The sequence below is a fragment of the Callospermophilus lateralis genome, chromosome 1 (genome assembly GCF_048772815.1).
Source record: "Callospermophilus lateralis isolate mCalLat2 chromosome 1, mCalLat2.hap1, whole genome shotgun sequence".
Lineage (NCBI taxonomy): Eukaryota > Metazoa > Chordata > Mammalia > Rodentia > Sciuridae > Callospermophilus > Callospermophilus lateralis.
In genome coordinates, this window is record NC_135305.1 from 213,039,111 (window position 1) to 213,056,327 (window position 17,217).

At 39.6% G+C, this 17,217-nt stretch overlaps 1 protein-coding gene across 1 annotated transcript; it reads left to right on the plus strand.

The window, feature by feature from the left end:
* Window positions 1-10,666: 10,666 nt before the first annotated feature.
* LOC143642124 (olfactory receptor 7C2-like) lies at window positions 10,667-11,605 on the plus strand. The gene has a single exon (XM_077110251.1). It carries the CDS (start codon window positions 10,667-10,669, stop codon window positions 11,603-11,605), a length of 939 nt encoding a protein of 312 aa, XP_076966366.1.
* The last annotated feature ends 5,612 nt before the right edge of the window (window positions 11,606-17,217 follow it).

Here is a 17,217-nt window from a genome sequence, read left to right on the forward strand (position 1 = left end):
GTATCTTTTCTTGGGTTTAGGGATTTAATGTCTATTTTTATTTTTTTTGAAAAATCCAATGGGTTTTTTTCAACCCTGGTTCTGCTCCCTGTCCAACCTGAAAATGTGGTGACAGCTCCACCACATTTGATCTGTGATCTGTCCTAATGCGATGCCGAGGGCGCTGTGCTGTGACATGTGTGTACTGCCGTCGTTAATCTATGCTCCTGTCATTCAAGATGCAAATCAACAGATACGCGCCCCTTAGTGACCTTTCCATTTTCAGAAAGGTTTGCAAAGTTAGGTTCAGAGACACAAAACAAGTGTAAGAAAGTGAGAGACTGAGTATAAATACAAGGAGGATGAAGCCCGACTCATCAAGGTGGTTTCCAAAGAACTGTGTTAAGCAAAATTGAATGGAGCCCCCAAAATAAACTAAACCAGGGGTTGGGGGTGAAGCTCTGTGGTGGAAAACCTGCCTTGCATGGGGCGGGGGGGCTGGGCTGGATCCTCTGCACTGCAGAAGAATAAAAAGTAACAATTAACTGATACCAGAATATGGCCGACAATGTTCCTGTGATACTCTGGCAGGTACTGAATGCTCCGTTATCACTTGCGAGATGAATCAGGATTGAGTTTGAGTGTATGTGGATGTTGCATGTATGACAAAGGTAGTGAGAAATGTTAGAATAAAAGTTTAGATAAATGGCTGAATGGAAGAAAATGATGTTGGACCTCTCCCTCATAAATTTTAACAATAATCAGAGAAGTTAAAGACCTCAGTGCAAAAAATATGAAATTCACTTTAACTAAACATCTAAAATTATATGTAAAATCTCCAGTGAGCAAAATCATTAAGGCAAGAAACTCAGGAGTAAGACCAACATAGGACACTAAATAAAATTTACATTTTTTATGATCAAATGTATCATCCCAAAAGTCAAGGAAGAAACAATAATTTGTAAAAAAAAATCAGTCAAAATATTGACACTGGAGAAACATGGGTCAATAACAATAACAGAAATCAAAATGTTGATGAAATATACAAATATTTGCTAAAAGTCAGTAAAAGTTCAAGAAAACAAGAATTTTTTTTTCACATCCTCTAGCTACAGAAGATCTGTACCAGTGATGGGGGTTGGAATTTTTAAACAGAAGCAAAGGGGAACCCTAATTTGGTGGCAGAAATGTGCCCTTATGCCAGGTATTGGGAACAATCTGAAGACAGCCATAAATAGTAAAAGTGCAAGTATCTTTAACTCAAGGTCTCTCCATCTCTCCAATATTGACATCCTGGGACAAGTGATTCTTTGAGGTGGGGGCTGTTGTGGGATGATGAGCAGCGTCCCTGACCTCTCATGACCCCTACCCTGTATGACAACTGAAAATGTCTCCACTCCTTGCCCAGTGTCCCCCAGGGGACAAGTAACACTCCTGGTTGAGAAGCACTCTTTGAACTTAACAATAGCAACATATTTTTGCAGCATTGGTATAATAGCATATTAATGAGAAAGACTATGAAAGTCCATCAAAAAATATGAGTAGCACAGCCTCATTTGCAAGATGGCCCATCCTTTGAAATGTCTGACTTGCATGATGTTGGATGATTTGTAGAAAGTTGATAGGAATTATTGAGTGAGGAAGGAAAGAGGGATAATTTAGAAAGCATTCCACACTAAATACCCAGAGCATTAACGAGGGGCACAGGATCTCATTCAGACATTTGTATTAAAGGTGTATGTGAGTGTAGGCAGGCCTAATAGAGAGAAGAAATGTGTTAGAGAACTAATATAATGGAGAAGGACGGCATTGATTAAATTAGTGTAAGAGTAGCAGTTTTTTTCTTTAAAGTAATGAGTTTGTGGGTTTTGTATTTTATTTTATTTACTACATCTTATCAATTATTTTTTTTTATGTTTGGTTTCTGTTTTGGCATTTTGTCTTCTTTTGCAGTGCTGGGGACCAAACCCAGGGCCTTGCACATGCCAGGCCATCGCTCTACCACTGAAGAGCATTCTCAGCACAGTTCTTTTTTATTGACACATAACAGCTGTACAGGTGACTGGAGGAGTGTGATAATTAAATATGTGTACACACAGGCGATTCTCAAACCAGGTAATGATCACTTCCCTCTCCTTAAACATTTATAAATTTCTTGTATTAAGAAACTTCAAAATCCTCTCTTCTAATTCTTTATAAAAATATATAATCAAAAACTCACTTAGCATTTTGTAAGTAATTTCGTGATTTTATGATAAAGATCATGGACATAAAGATATGGGATACCTTGTTTTGACCTGTAATCCTCCTCCCACTTCATACATCACCAGGACTTATTCCTCCCATGTATCTGTGTACAGGTGCCCACTGTGAAACATTCCTCTCTCCCCCTCATCCTACTCTTCCTGATTTCTGTGACTGTCATTATACTCTTGATGCTATTTTTTAAATGTTCTCCAATTTATTACCATGAACTCTGTGTCTGTTAATGGGGTTCAGTGTCATGCTTCAATGCACACATGCAGCATGCACCTATTAAAATAAAATTGAAGGAAAATATAAAACATCTAAATGATATAACATAGAAATTACTTAATGATATCAACCTGGATTACTAACTAAAGATTAAATTGCCATAGACTTGGAAATAACAGAGTTCTGAAATTTATGATGGTAACAGTATCTAAAATGTTAATTTGTCTCATATAAATATATCTGTACTTGATATATTTAATAATGACACAAGGAGCTATAATCAAATGAGATAGAAGCATGAATGCCTTCCCAATGGGGGCTGGAGGTTTTGCCCCCCACAGCTCCCTATATTTGTTCATTAGGCTCATTTCTAAACAGAAAAAGCCAAAATATAATAAGCAATAACAAAGATGAGAAAACAAGTTGTAATATTAGCATTAAGGTGCACAAGAACCTTCATGATCTTTTTTTTAAAGTAAGGATCCACAAGTGAAGAATATTAAATTAATACTTCAATTCTTTCAGGGAAAAAAAAGCAATGTGCAAACATAATATGATTGATAGATTTGGCACACAAAATTCACAAATTCTTAAATGTTCCCCACAAATATCTCTATATATGCATGAAAGAACTAAATGGGAAACAGGCAATTTGTGAAAGAAAAAATAAGTCTCAATACTTTGTTTGCAAGAATATTGCAAAAGTCAGTGGGAGGGAGCTAATTTTTCCACCTCCACATACAAGGGCATGACTTGCTTAGACACTTGTCCATGCAGCAGTAACTGGCTACCAAACCACAGATACATTCAGCTTCACAGGTATTCAAATCTCTTCAAAATAAGGGTTGTAGGCATCTATTTATTGACCTATGAAATCATGTTTTTTAATGTGAATGCTTCAGGTCAGAAATAATACTTTAAAAATATTTGAACTCCTGTTCTCCTGAACTTTTTCTTCAAGTTAATATTTGCAAGCTCAGGATCTTTGTCAGCAGTATATAAGCATAATCAAGTGTGTCAACTTTATCTCATCTTAATCAAAAAGAGCCCCAACTTCACTTCATGTCCCTCCACAGTTAATCCCTATCCTCTATTCCCATTAATTTCAAAGATCCTTGGATCTATGATCTTTCTCTGGGAGCACTGGGATCCTCCCTCCCATCTTCCCTTCAGCCTTTGTTCACACCTTTTCATGGTCAGCAGTGAACCCTGTGTTAACCAGTGAAATGTTCACTTCTCTTTTAGTTGTGCAAAATTGTGACTAAATCTTCAGGAGAGCAATAGCCCTGCTCTGGTCTAGTTGGCCTGCCTCTCAGCTATAGAGTCTTGGGCTCCATTCTCTCTGCTGCTCTCCTGCAGTGTCCACTGAACTGTCAGACCCACCTGGAGTCCAGCTCTGGGAGGAAGGTCTCCCTGTGGATGTGCAAGGTCCTTCCTGAGTGGGCTTGATGGTGACTGAAGCTCTGTCCCCAGAAAACACAGCAGGTAGAAGTCAGTGTCAGGTCCACGGGCAGGCTGAAGACCTTAAAGGACTCCACCATGTCCCATCCCACGTAAGGCTGTGCACTGAGAGATGACATCACAGCAGAGAGCCACAGCTCCCTATATCTGCTCACTAGGCTCATTTCCCTCTTGTTCCCCTGGGGGACACTGTCCTGGAAAGACAGGAAATCTTTTGTGTTGTTCTCTGTTCCCAGGAGACCCATTTATAGTCCAGTTAAACTAGTTTATATTGTTCCTCCATGGATTAACCTGCCTTCCAGAGGTCCAGTCTCCTCTCATAGTCTGACACTGATGAGCTCATCTTGATTGGATCCCATAGTTATTAGAAGCAGGTATCTGTAGTGGGTACAAAGCACCAGATACCCCTAAAAATTGTCATGCCATTTTTAACTAGAGGGAGAATTGTGCTCCTCTGTTGAAAAGGTATGGGAAATACACGTCTTGCTTTCATGGTCTGTTTCTCAAAGTCTATACTATTTTATGGTTTTTGTAAAAGTTAAAAAGTTCTCATGTTAATAATAAGATATGTATTTCATTCTTTTTGAGTACTATAACCTGAGATTAGTACCCTCTAGGAATTGTGCAATTTGATTTTTTGAATCCTATTGTGTGAGTTAGTTGTGTTATTATGCACTCCATTCTCCAGTGCAGAAATAGAGCAGACAAATATTGCCAGTCAAGGAAGGGATTTGGCCTGAACTTGAATTCTGGAATAATGGTTCCAGTTCTCAAACTATCGTTCTCAACTAGAGATATATTTCCCCTGGGGATAGTTGGCAATGTCTAAAGGATGATGCAAAGGACAAATCCCAACACGAAGAATTATTCTGACCCCAAATGTCAATAGTGAAAATACGTTTTAGACCAATTTCACCATGCATAAGAATTACCAAGTGTTCAAGTTCAAGTGTAAATTCTGAGGCCATAGTTCTGCTGTAGTCCAGAGCCTCAGCACCTTAACCACATCCCTGGTCATATTAGGGTTAGAGGACCAAGTCCATAGGCCACTCTGAGTAGCAAACCTATGATCCTGTGTTAGAATTAGGGTGCAGCTTATTAGTACAGCATTAATCTAGCATGTGCATGTCCCTGGGTTTCAACCCTAGCACCCAAAACATAAAAAAAAATCAAGTGTGGATGGTTCTAGGTCTTCTCCACCATGAATCATCTTAGCATGTCATTTTCAATGAAAATACATTTCTTGCTCTCAAGGGTGTTGCAGATCTTGTTTTCAAGTGCTTTTTTAAAAGGGCCCTGAGTGACATTAGCTAATATACTTTTGAGAAAAGCTTTGTAGCCCAAAGAATATGGGGTCTCCAAAAGAGGTCATATCACATATGAACCTGCTCTGTTTCTCTGTATTCAGCTTCATTTTTCATTCCACATGCAAGAGAAATCATGGAGTATTTCTCTTTGTGGCTCTGACTTATTTCATTCAGCATGATGTCTCAGTTTTCAGTCTGTTCTTCCAGTTTCTTGAAAATTGACATTAGGTTATTTGAGACCTTTCCTTTTTTTAATTATAGGTCTTATTGCTTGCTGGTATAAAATTATAAATTTTCACACATTTCCTTACACAAACATTTCAAACACAGATGTATAGAGGAATTAAGTAGCACCATCAAGGTGGGTGAAATTGTTCATTTTATATGAAAAATGCAGTAATATTATATAGAAATCAAAACACTCTAATCCCAATTCAAAAAAAAAAAACAGAAGATGGCAGAAAATTTGCAAAAGAGAAAGTCAACGGCTAACAAGTCCACACACGTTTTTAACTTCACAGGTCACGAAATAATTGCAAAGTAGAGCTCTTTAATATATCCTTTTCCACTAATATTTTTTTTCATGTGAATACCCAGTGTGAAAGAAGATACTGTGAAATCTATGTCTCATGAACTGGTGTAAAAAGGTAGCATTAAACAAGCATTCTCTTGGTCTGGAACTTTCTTGTCAATATGGAACCATAGTCAAATATACCCTGTCCTTAAAATTTAGCAGATATGATCCTCATCTCTGTATATTCCTCCACACCTAATACTCTATTCCTCTACACCCCTTAATTTCAGAATTTCTGGTATTCTGAAAGTTCTACTTCTGCTGGAAGCTCATTATGTCTCCCAAGCCCTCATACAATTGAGCACCTATTACCATTATTTCATTGCTAACAATGACCCCTGCCTTGTTGGGTTCAACGTTCACTTCCTTTTTCAGCATCACTAGTAAATGTGTTAATGAATTAAGCAACAAAGCAAAGGGCCACAACAGTCCCCCAGATCTGTGCAAAACTGGTTTAGCTCTCAGCTGACTGTAGGTGAAAAGTCTCAGCCTCCCTTGCCACGGGTCCTCTCCTCAAATGTTTGGGAGACTCTCAGACTCACCTGGACAGGATGGCTCAGAGCATGGTTTTTGTGGAAGTAAAAATTCCTCCCTGATGTGGGGGGAAAAGGCACACTCACACATTGCTGGTGGGACTGCAAATTGGTGCAACCCACTCTGTAAAGCACATGGAGATCGCTCAGAAAACTTGGAATGGAACCACAATTTGACCCAGCTATCCCACTCCTTAAAAAATACCCAAAGGATTTAAAAATCAGTCTATTTTAGTGATGCAGCTACGTGAATGTTGATAGTAGCTCAACGGAGAATAGTCAAGCTATGGAACCAACCTAGATGCCCTTCAAATCACCATGGTTCCTACCATGGCTGATACCAGTAGCCTCTGGTTTTCTTAGTTCTTAGTATCTTTCGGCATCTTAAGAGTGGCAATACCACCAGCCATCCTTTCTATGTGAATATTATCATTTTCTTTCATCTCTACTGCTTTGCCAGATGCTTTCTGGGATTTTATGGTACATAGGTAGTTGTGTCTACCTGGTTTTAGGTGGGATGATGAAGCTAGTATCTCCTCCACCATCCTGATGATGTCCTTCCTGAATGATCTTCAAAGAAGAAAAGTCTGTTCAATGACTGAATTCAAAAACCAATAAAGTTCAGAGCCCCAGGCCCTGTGGGAGTCTACCTAAGGCATCTGGCCTTCTTTTCTGATGACTTTATACATGAAAATGATGAAACATGTATCCTCGCCCAGAGGTTAAAGTGGAGCCACAGACTTGGTTCTATGATCTAGCACAGCCAGAGGAGGGAAGGGAGAGTGTATAGACAACAAGGTAAAGGACATGGATAGAATAAGCACATTCCATTCCAACCTCAAAGAACACTCCTTCCTGGTCTGTAGACCATGAAAACACTCAGCCTCATGGATCTCAAACAGAAATCACTGCACCTTATCCTCAGTAATGTTCTTTCTTTGGCTCTAAAGAAGGATTTCACGGGGCTGTTTCCTATAATACACCTTTGTAGAGACTGATGCCTACATGTCCTATGTGAGTGAGGAATGGACCCTCCTGAGGGGAAGAGAATGGGCAGTGAACCCAGGGGTACAGCATGGACCAGGCAAGTGCTTCAACTCTTCAACACCTGGGCATTGGGAGCCCCCAGTAGGTTGCACCTTCTGACGGCCTCACCTGTTGGCTACTCCTTCATGCTCAGCACAAGGACATGAAAGAAATGCTTGGTTCCAATTTTGTGGAACTGATTTTTCACAATGCTTGGCATGGCCTATAAAAGGCAGTGCCCTGGAAATTGTTAGATATGGTCCTGACTCTCTGGATTGGAATACTGAGGACCACACAAGGGACTTGTTGTGAGCCTTTTAAGGAAGCTGTGGATTCATGCAGACCCCCACCTGCACAAGCTGCTCTCTTTATACTTCTCTAACCACACACCTGGAACCCTGTCCACACTGCACCTTTGGTAGCAAGGACAGAAGCTGTGACAGTGGGGGAGGGGGGCTAGGACAGATGTGTGTGGGCTTGGGAACAGTGTCTGGTCTGTGACAGACACACTCCAAATCACTTATTAAGGAGGTGCTCATGGGGAAAGACAAGGATCTGCTGAGATCAAGTCCAGAGAGAAAGCAACATCATGAGCCCCAGGGGTAAGGAAGGTATGTGTCCCAGGGATGCAAAACTGGCTGCATGCAAAATTATCTTTCTAGTTTGGTTTTCTCACTCATGGAAAAGCAATTGCTCAGAGAATAGAGTAACAATGTAACAATTAATTTAATGAGCATTCCTGAGAATTCAACCTCCCAGGCCCTGGAAATAGTAAATATGCCTCATGATCCTCTCACCCACAGCTGAGCTCTGCCAGGAATGAGAGGCTTCACCTGGACCTTGAAGAGCTCTCATGCCTTCACCACCTCCTGGCCTTCAAGCTGAGCTGACCCTCATCACCCAGAGAAGGAAGAGCAGGAGCTCACCACCTCCCGGGACTGCTGGTGTGGGAGCAGGTAGGAGGCAGCACAGGGCTCACAGAAGGAGACTTGGTGGCCCAAGTGGGGACATTGCAGTGAGGTGGGGCCCCCACTTAGAGCCGTCTGTGTGCTCAGCTCCTGTCTCTCTGCTTCTCTCCCTCCCAGCGTGGGTCCACTTCTCTCCTTTCCACTATCTGTCAAGAGTCCTTTTCCTGGAACCACCACGAGTGCCTTTGTTCTCCTTCATCAAACATTTCAAACACTTATTACCCCTTTTACATTTTCCTTTACACCTCTGTAATACTGTCTGGCCTTTTCCCAGCAAAAGCACGACATTTTCCATGACTTATAATTAAGGCCTTACAGATCGAGGATATTAACTTTTGTCAGTTCCACAAATTATTCTTGCAACATATTTTCTCATTCACAATTTTTAGGTTATAGATGCAATTGCTGGTCTTTACTTTCCTTATGTCTACAATAGACCTCATGTTTAGAAAGTAACTCTACAAAGGTTAGATGTCTCCAGGGATAAGTTCAGATGAGACATTTATGTTGTCCTCAGATATTTGGTGTAGTCTCTTGTTCCACATCTAATGTTTAAGATGTCTTCTGAAGTTAAAAAAAGTTATTTAATAATTTGGAGATGGATTTAACATTGTATTTTCTAAAAAGTTAAACAGTCATTAAAAACTTATTTGTGCCTTTACAAATACCCTCTCCAAAGCACCCAGAAATTTAAAAAATGATAGTGATTTTTACATTTATATATTCAATATGAAAAATGATAATATGACAGGGAACATTACTTTACCATCATTTTTAGGGTTATCCCCTAAAAAGAGGAATGCTCATTAAATTAATTGTTACATTGTTACTCTATTCTCCCCACAAATTATAACATTTTTTTGAATTTAGAGCCAATAACAGAAGATCTAGAAAAGACATAGCTGTCGTAAATTATTATTATTTGGAGAATAATAATTGAAGAATGTGGATAAATTTTTGGCAAACTATTAAGGTAAATTTTAACATTTTAGGAACAAGACACTTTTTAATACAGAAAAATCTAAAGCTTTAAGATTACCAAAACAACAGCAGAGAGATAATGTAGGTGCATGATGTTCTTGATGACATTAAAACTTTCAAACTCTAAAACACTCTTAATAAGAAGTAATTGGAACATATAACACAGTATATAAACATAAATATACAAAGCAAGCATGTCTTAAAGGCCATTTCCAGGGTGATATTTTGTTGTGATATTTTTTTTATTTGTCCATGGACCTTTATTTTATTTAATTGTATGTTGTGCTAAGAATTGAATCCAGTGTCTCACACATGCTAGGTAAGTGCTCTACCGCTGAGCTACAGCCCCAGCTTGGTGCAATATTTTAATATGTTAAGAATCAGATGATGCAAAATGTGCATAAGATTCATCCTTCCATTTAGAAATGCTAGGATTTCTATATTTAGAAATTCCATGGTGGTTGGATTTACACAGAGAAAGTAGTAATTAAAGGGAAATCTATAAACTAATAGATTTCCACATTTTTTAGCACAAGGAGTGCCCAAGGTCCAGAGGACGTGAAGTGTGGACATTACAGGAAGACAGCACCAAAGAGCCTTCTGATGGTCGCTAAATCTGTCTAGAGTTAGGGACTTCCCATTTCCACACGGTTGGGCAGAACACACCAGAGCAGCCACCAGGATGGTGGGGAAGGGAGGACTGTGGAGGGATGCAGCAGATACTGGAGCTGTGGTCACCAGGATGCTGGGGAAGGGAGGACTGTGGAGGGACGCAGCAGATGCTGGAGCTGTGGTCACCAGGATGCTGGGGAAGGGAGGACTGTGGAGGGACGCAGCAGATGCTGGAGCTGTGGTCACCAGGATGCTGGGGAAGGGAGGACTGTGGAGGGACCCAGCAGATGCTGGAGCTGTGGTCACCAGGATGCTGGGGAAGGGAGGACTGTGGAGGGAAGCAGCAGATGCTGGAGCTGTGGTCCACAAAAGAGCAAACACATCACTGTGCAGAGAGACTTGTTAAAGTGCAGATGGCAGCTCCACACCAGGGTGTCAGGTCCAGGTGATTCAGACGTGGAAATGCACATACCTAGGGAGTTCCCATGAGGCTGAGGTGGTTGTCCCACAGAGCACCTTTGGAGATCACCAACTTTCAGCTTGTTTTCCTTTGTTTTATTTTATTTTGTTGCAGATTGCAATGGTAACTACAGTTTCTTATCAAAAAAATTTCAATGATTAGACTAAATGCATACTTTCTTAAATTTCCTGGATCCAAATAAAAGACAGTGGGGTAATCCTGCAGAACACCTATTGGGAGAAAACTTTGAGTTCCTGTTCTCCCTCCTTCTCTGGAAACTCATAAACCCCATGGAAAGAGAAAACCAAACAGAAGCTGACAACTTCGTCCTCCTGGGATTCACAGACGACCCTGACCTGCAGTCCCTCCTCTTTGGACTGCTTCTGGCCATGTACCTGGTCACTGTGCTGGGGAACCTGCTCATCATCCTGGCCACCATCTCAGACTCCCACCTGCACACGCCCATGTACTTCTTCCTCTCCAACCTGTCCCTGGCTGACATTGGCTTCACCTCCACCACCATCCCCAAGGCTCTCAGGAACATCCACACTCACAGCAAAGGGATCACCTTTGTAGGCTGCATCTCACAGGTGTATTTTTTTGTTTTGTTTGGATGCCAGGATAATTTGCTCCTGACAGTGATGGCCTATGACCGCTTCTTGGCCATCTGTCACCCCCTGCACTATGTGGTCATCATGAAGTCACAGCTCTGTCTGCTCATGGCTCTGGGGTCCTGGTTGGTCAGTGTCCTGGGCTCCCTGCCAGAGACCTTGACCGTCTTGAGGCTGTCCTTTTGCACAAAATTGAAAATCCCTCACTTTTTCTGTGATCTTCCTGAGGTTCTGAAGCTCGCCTGCTCCGACACACTCATCAACAACATAGTGGTCTACACTGTTACCATTGTCCTGGGTGTCTTCCCTCTAAGTGGCATCCTCCTCTCCTATTCTCAGATTTTCTCCTCCATCCTGAGGATCTCATCAGCTGAGGGGAAGTACAAAGCCTTCTCCACCTGTGGGTCTCACCTCCTGGTGGTCTCCTTGTTCTATGGCACTGGCCTTGGGGTCTACCTCAGTTCTGCTGCTGCACCATCCTCTAGGATGAGTCTCATGGCCTCAGTGCTCTACACCATGCTCACCCCCATGCTGAACCCTTTCATCTACAGTCTCAGGAACAGGGACATCAAGGTGGCCCTGGGGAGAGTCCTCAGCAAGATGGTGCCTCTCAACTAAGGGTCTTTTGCATGAACCTCTTGCTCAACGTTGTGCATGATTCTGAAGACCAGAGACCCTGGACCCCTTCATCCAATACTTACTCTACTTCTGCTTTTAATTTTAAGTTTTTCCTTGGGTCTTCCTATAGGGTCTTTCTGGCTGTAGTAACTATTCATAAATTTACATATTAGAACACTCTTTTCACTTTCTAACTCATAATCTTAACATTTTGTAATATAATGTGACATTTCTTCAGTTATGTGCACTAACGCCTAGGAAGTTGTTTTGAATTTTTATTGACAAATAACAATTGGCATATTTATGAGTATAGTGTGATAATTTAACAAACATAACTAATGTGTATGATCAAATCTATGATTTTTTCCATCTCCTTAAATATTTCAAAATTGTTTGAGTTGGGAAACATTGAGCTCCTCTTATTCTTTGTTATATATATATATATATATATATATATATATATATATATATATATATATATATATAATCTTTGGACAATAGTCACCCTACAATGCTATAGAACGTTAGAAGTTATTGTCTCTGTGTAGTTGTACCTGGGATCCCATTATTCAACCACCCCCCAGCCCCTCCTTTTTCTCCTTCCTAACCACTTGCAACATCTACTCAGCTCTCCACTCCTGTGGAATCGACTTCATCATTTTCTATGTTATATTAACTATATTATGTTAACTATAAATATATCAAGAATATGTTATATTTATAGTTTTCTCATTAAATGTTACACCTTTGCATAACCACAGAAGTGAAGGGATGTACACCTATAAAAATTTGGAAATGTTGCCCCGACTGCATACTCATTTACAGAGATGTCTTCTGAGATGGAGAAGATAAAACTAACTCACAGTGTTCCTGCTCTTGATCTGACACATTTTCCTTTCAATCACACCAGTCAACTCTTGGATTTTCCTACTCACTATAATGTGGATTCTTTGAATGATATTTTATCCTCTTTTGCATCCAAGATGCCTAATGGAGTTCTCCATAAAAAAATTGATATTCAGTAAATCTTTGTCATGGAAAGAAAATCAGATAAGTTGGAGGTTAAATATCAAGTAGAATCTGGACAAAAACATACAATCATAAAAGTTTAGTATTAGATTTTGAGCTAGAAAAGAAATTAGAATTTGGTGATATTGATATTAATAATAACAACACTCAGGATGTTCCAGCAATTATTTCACTGTTTTATACACATCGTCACATTACTTTTTTACAGTAAGTCCTTTAGGGGATGTATGAGTCAATTTTCCATTATTATAACAAAGGACCTGAGGCTGGGTACTTTATACGATAGAGACGATGATATAGATCCTGGTTTCAGAAGATGAAAGTCCTAATAGTACAGCCCTAGATTTCAAGTGACTCTCTATTTGTATCATTATAGTAGAAGTCATAGCCAAAGCACATGCACAAAAATAGAGATCACATGGGAAGATGGAAGTCATAGAGCCTGGAGGGGAATCTTGCCCTTTTATAGAACCAGGGTAACAGTAGAACTGCACTAATAACTCCTAAGGGCAACAACCCCAATGACCCAGTTGCCCTGCACTGCACTCCACCTGTTAACCACTCTGCCCCTGGCCAACACCGCCACACTGAGGACCAAGGTTCCAACATATGAAGCTTAGGAAGACACACTTCAACCACACCCAAACCATAGCATGCAATCAGAAGCACTTTCTCCTGTGTTCAGATAAGGAAGTAAGAGCTTATAGCAGCCAGGTCATTTGCTAAAGGTCACAGATGTGGTGATGAGACTAAATCCCAGGGCTGACTAAATGAGGATTCTTGCATAGGTGTGATCTTAGTTCTTTCAAGTGAAATTTTTTATAAAATAAGAGTTAAGCCTTAGAGGAAATGGGAGTCCTTTGACCTAAATGTTCACTTCCAGAATTCCATTTCCCAGTGAACACAGTTCTGTCTCTGGACACTGCAGCCTTAGAAATAAACCAAGCCCTAGAGAAAAGGTTTATTGACTCGCCCATCATTCAGTCCCGCATCCCTTAACAGTGGTGCTGTGTTCTGAGAAATGTGTTGTTAGTCAGTCTCATCTTTGTGCAGACAGCACTGAGGGCTCTTACAGGAAGTGCGATGGCTACAGCGTCACTGGGACTGACAATGTCAGGAGAGGCGACCCTCCCGTGTGTGGTTAGTTGTTGTGGAAAACGTCGCCATGCAGGGTGAAACTGTATTTCCATTTCACTTCCTTTGAACCCAGTGGAGATGGGCACATTTTCACATTGGTGTTCATTATTTTTTCTGATTTACTGATGTGTCTCACATTTCTTAATGGGCCCTTGGGTCCTCCTTGGGCTTTCCTGCTTTATAGATAATAGACTCTGCCTGGCTTAGGTGAGCTAGTGAAGGCTGGGGTCTCCTGCTACACCACCTTGATGCCTGAGAGACATTCACAAAATAGAAGGGTGTCCAGTGATTCCTCCCCTCAAAACCCAGGATCACCAGCAATAAAAGCCACATCTGCCCCAGTCACCTAAGAGTCTACCTGAGAAGTTCCTGCCTCCTGCCCTGATTCATATCTTAATTCTTTATCCCAAATCATGTGCACACATGACAGAGATAGATCGTAAGTCCTTACCCAGCTGCTAAGGTGGAGCCACAGATTTGGCCCTATGATCTACAACATCAGAAGGGAGAAGGGGGACTGTGTGTCACAATGCTCAGGACCTTGCTAAAATAAGCACATGTGAGTTCTCCCTAGAGCAAGCTTTCCTGATCCATGGACAATGAAAACACTTGTCCATCTTGTTCCCAAGCAGGGGTCACTGCACATGGTACTCTGTGAAGCTCTCCATTGATTTTCTTTTCAATTGCTGTGGTAGGTCTCCCCTATGGTGAGAAGTCTTCACCCCATTGCCTGCTCCTTCATGCTAAACATAGTCACTCCACAGGAATGCTGCCTGCCCTCCTGTTATGACTTTCAGGAATTGTGTTTAAAATGCATGTATAATAGGTCAAAATACACCCTACTGTCATGTATATCTAAAAACAGCAAATAAAAATTAAGTATAAAAAACAAAGCAAAACAAAACACACATTCACCAAGGAATTTGAATTCTCTGGTAGAAATTTTGTACCACTTAGGGAAACAGACTTCAAAATGCATATATGGAGGCACATATTCAACTGGTATTTAAATCATAAAATCAGTAGCCATATTTATCCTAATATCCTATTTAAAGATGTAAAGAAGGTGTGTCACAAATTATTAGTGCAAAATCATGTAAAATTTTAATATTAATGCATAATATTTATTATTTCTTAATTCTTGAATTATGCTATTTAAAGAATTATATTTTCCCAAGGAACAAAGCCCTAGGTTATCTAAGTTCAGTTCCATTGATTCCTTTAATTATCTGCTGAATGACCAGGTCCTTGTTAAGATAAATAGATGATCAATAGACCAAGAGGCTTTTGATTTGGGGCATAATATTTTACTGATCACATTATATGAATTTTTATTTTATTGATTTACTGAAAGAAGAAGTTATAATAGCTGCTGCCTTTCACATAGCAAAAGAATACTAAATCTTTTTAACTAGTTATAACATCAAGTAATCATATAGACAATTGTAGAAACTTAGTATAACTTCAAAAGAGTGTCATGTTTTTTCTTGAAATCTACATGGTTTCTCCAGAATTCTGTAGTCACTGAAGATCTAGTATAGATGAAAGAAAATAAACTTGTAAACCAAAAAAAAAAGAAATATAAGAAAATGATTGTTATATTTTAAGTTTTATATTTTATATTTACATAAAAACATGCGCACATGGAAAAGCAAAAGACAAAAAAATTTTAAAAAGTAATTCAATGGGTCTGGGTTATGACTCAGCAGTAGAGTGCTTGCCTCACAAGTGCAAGGCCCTGGGTTCGATCCTCAGCACCACATAAAAATAAATAAGTAAAATAAAGTTTTAAAAAAATTAAAAAACGACCACTACAAAAAAGATTGTTTTTTAAAAAAATAATTCAATGGTTAGAATTGGGTTTTTAATAAAAAATTTTAATGCAGATAGAAATGTTTGATTAGGGATGTAAAGGTCAGTGCCTTGTGAATTGTTAAAGATGGTCCATACTCTCTGCACTGGAGTACCGAGGACCATGCAACCAGCATGTATAGAAACACATGCAGCTCCCTACAGACTCCTTCCTGACCAGCCAACCACCACTCAATGCACTTCCCTAACCAGATGCATGGAATTTTGTCTGCACTGAACTTGAAAAGTTAATATACAAGCATTGGTGAGGTCATTGGGCAAGGTCATTGGAAGAGCAAGGTCACTGTAAGAGTTGGATGTGTCTTGTGCACAGCTCCCACTTGAGGTGCAGGACTCACATGGTCTTGGATACTGCCTGCTCATGCCTGGGAGAGACCAAGGGGCTCCATCTCACATTTGAGGAAATACTCATGGGGAAGGACAATCATCAGTAGAGGTCAAGTCCAGGGACAAAATGACATCATGAGGCAACAGCCCCAGGGGAAGGATAGACTTAGCTGGAAAACAAGATGGTCCCAGGGATGCAAAACTAGCATCATGCACAATTACCTTTCTAGTATTGGATCCTCATTCACAGAAACTCAATTGCTCAGAGAATAGACAACACTGCGACAATTAATTTAATGAGCATTCATGAGAATTCAACCTCCCAGGCCTGGAAATAGTAAATATGCCCCTTGATCCTCTCACCCACAGCTGAGCTCTGCCAGGAATGAGAGGCTTCACCTGGACCTTGAAGAGCACTGATGCCTGACCAAGTGTCCACCACTCATAGCTGTGTCTGAACTGTTACTTCTCTTTCTCATGGTGGAATTTTGCAGTTACTGTTTTTAGCAACTACTTCTTAGAGAATATGGCATCTTATATACATTCCCCTTTCATAGATTAATGGTAAGAATGAAAATCTCAAGCATTTAATGCTCTTTGTACATTCCCTTTCAAGAATCTTTAATATTATCTGCCCTTTTCTAAGAAATGCATTAGTCTTTCTATAATTTATCACCAAGACTTTATAAATCTAAGATACTAACTTTAACTAACCAGGTTATTTTTATGTCCTAACTATCTGCATGTCACTTTTTCTTCTTCAGATGTTTTCAATCCAATCACTGAACTTTACTTTTCTTACTTGTACCAAAAAAAATTAACTCAGAAATGCTTCCATTTTAATGGTAATGTATGTCCCTGTATAAATTTATATTATGTATATACTTATGATTTCTTAAGTTAGCTGTTATAGTTTATTGTTCCACATCAAATATTTGAAATTTATTTGAGGATATACAGATTGTATTTAAGATTATGTTTTCAAAATAGTTAATTAACCATGACACATTTATTGATGTCTTTAAATAGTCTCTCTAAATAATCTAGGAATTTTAAAAAATACATGTTAATGAAATTAAAATTACATATTGAATATGAACACTTGAATATGAGAATGAGCATCATATTAGAAGACAAAACTCTAGGGTTATGCCCTTAAAAGAAAGGAAAAAATAGAAGAATTTCATATCTTACAAAAAAAAAAAACCTTTACAAGGATCTGGATTTGGGAAACAAAATAATGAAAC

Bases quoted from the DNA above. Each gene is read 5' to 3' on its own strand.
- LOC143642124 (XM_077110251.1), top strand. From the start codon at position 10,667: ATGGAAAGAGAAAACCAAACAGAAGCTGACAACTTCGTCCTCCTGGGA.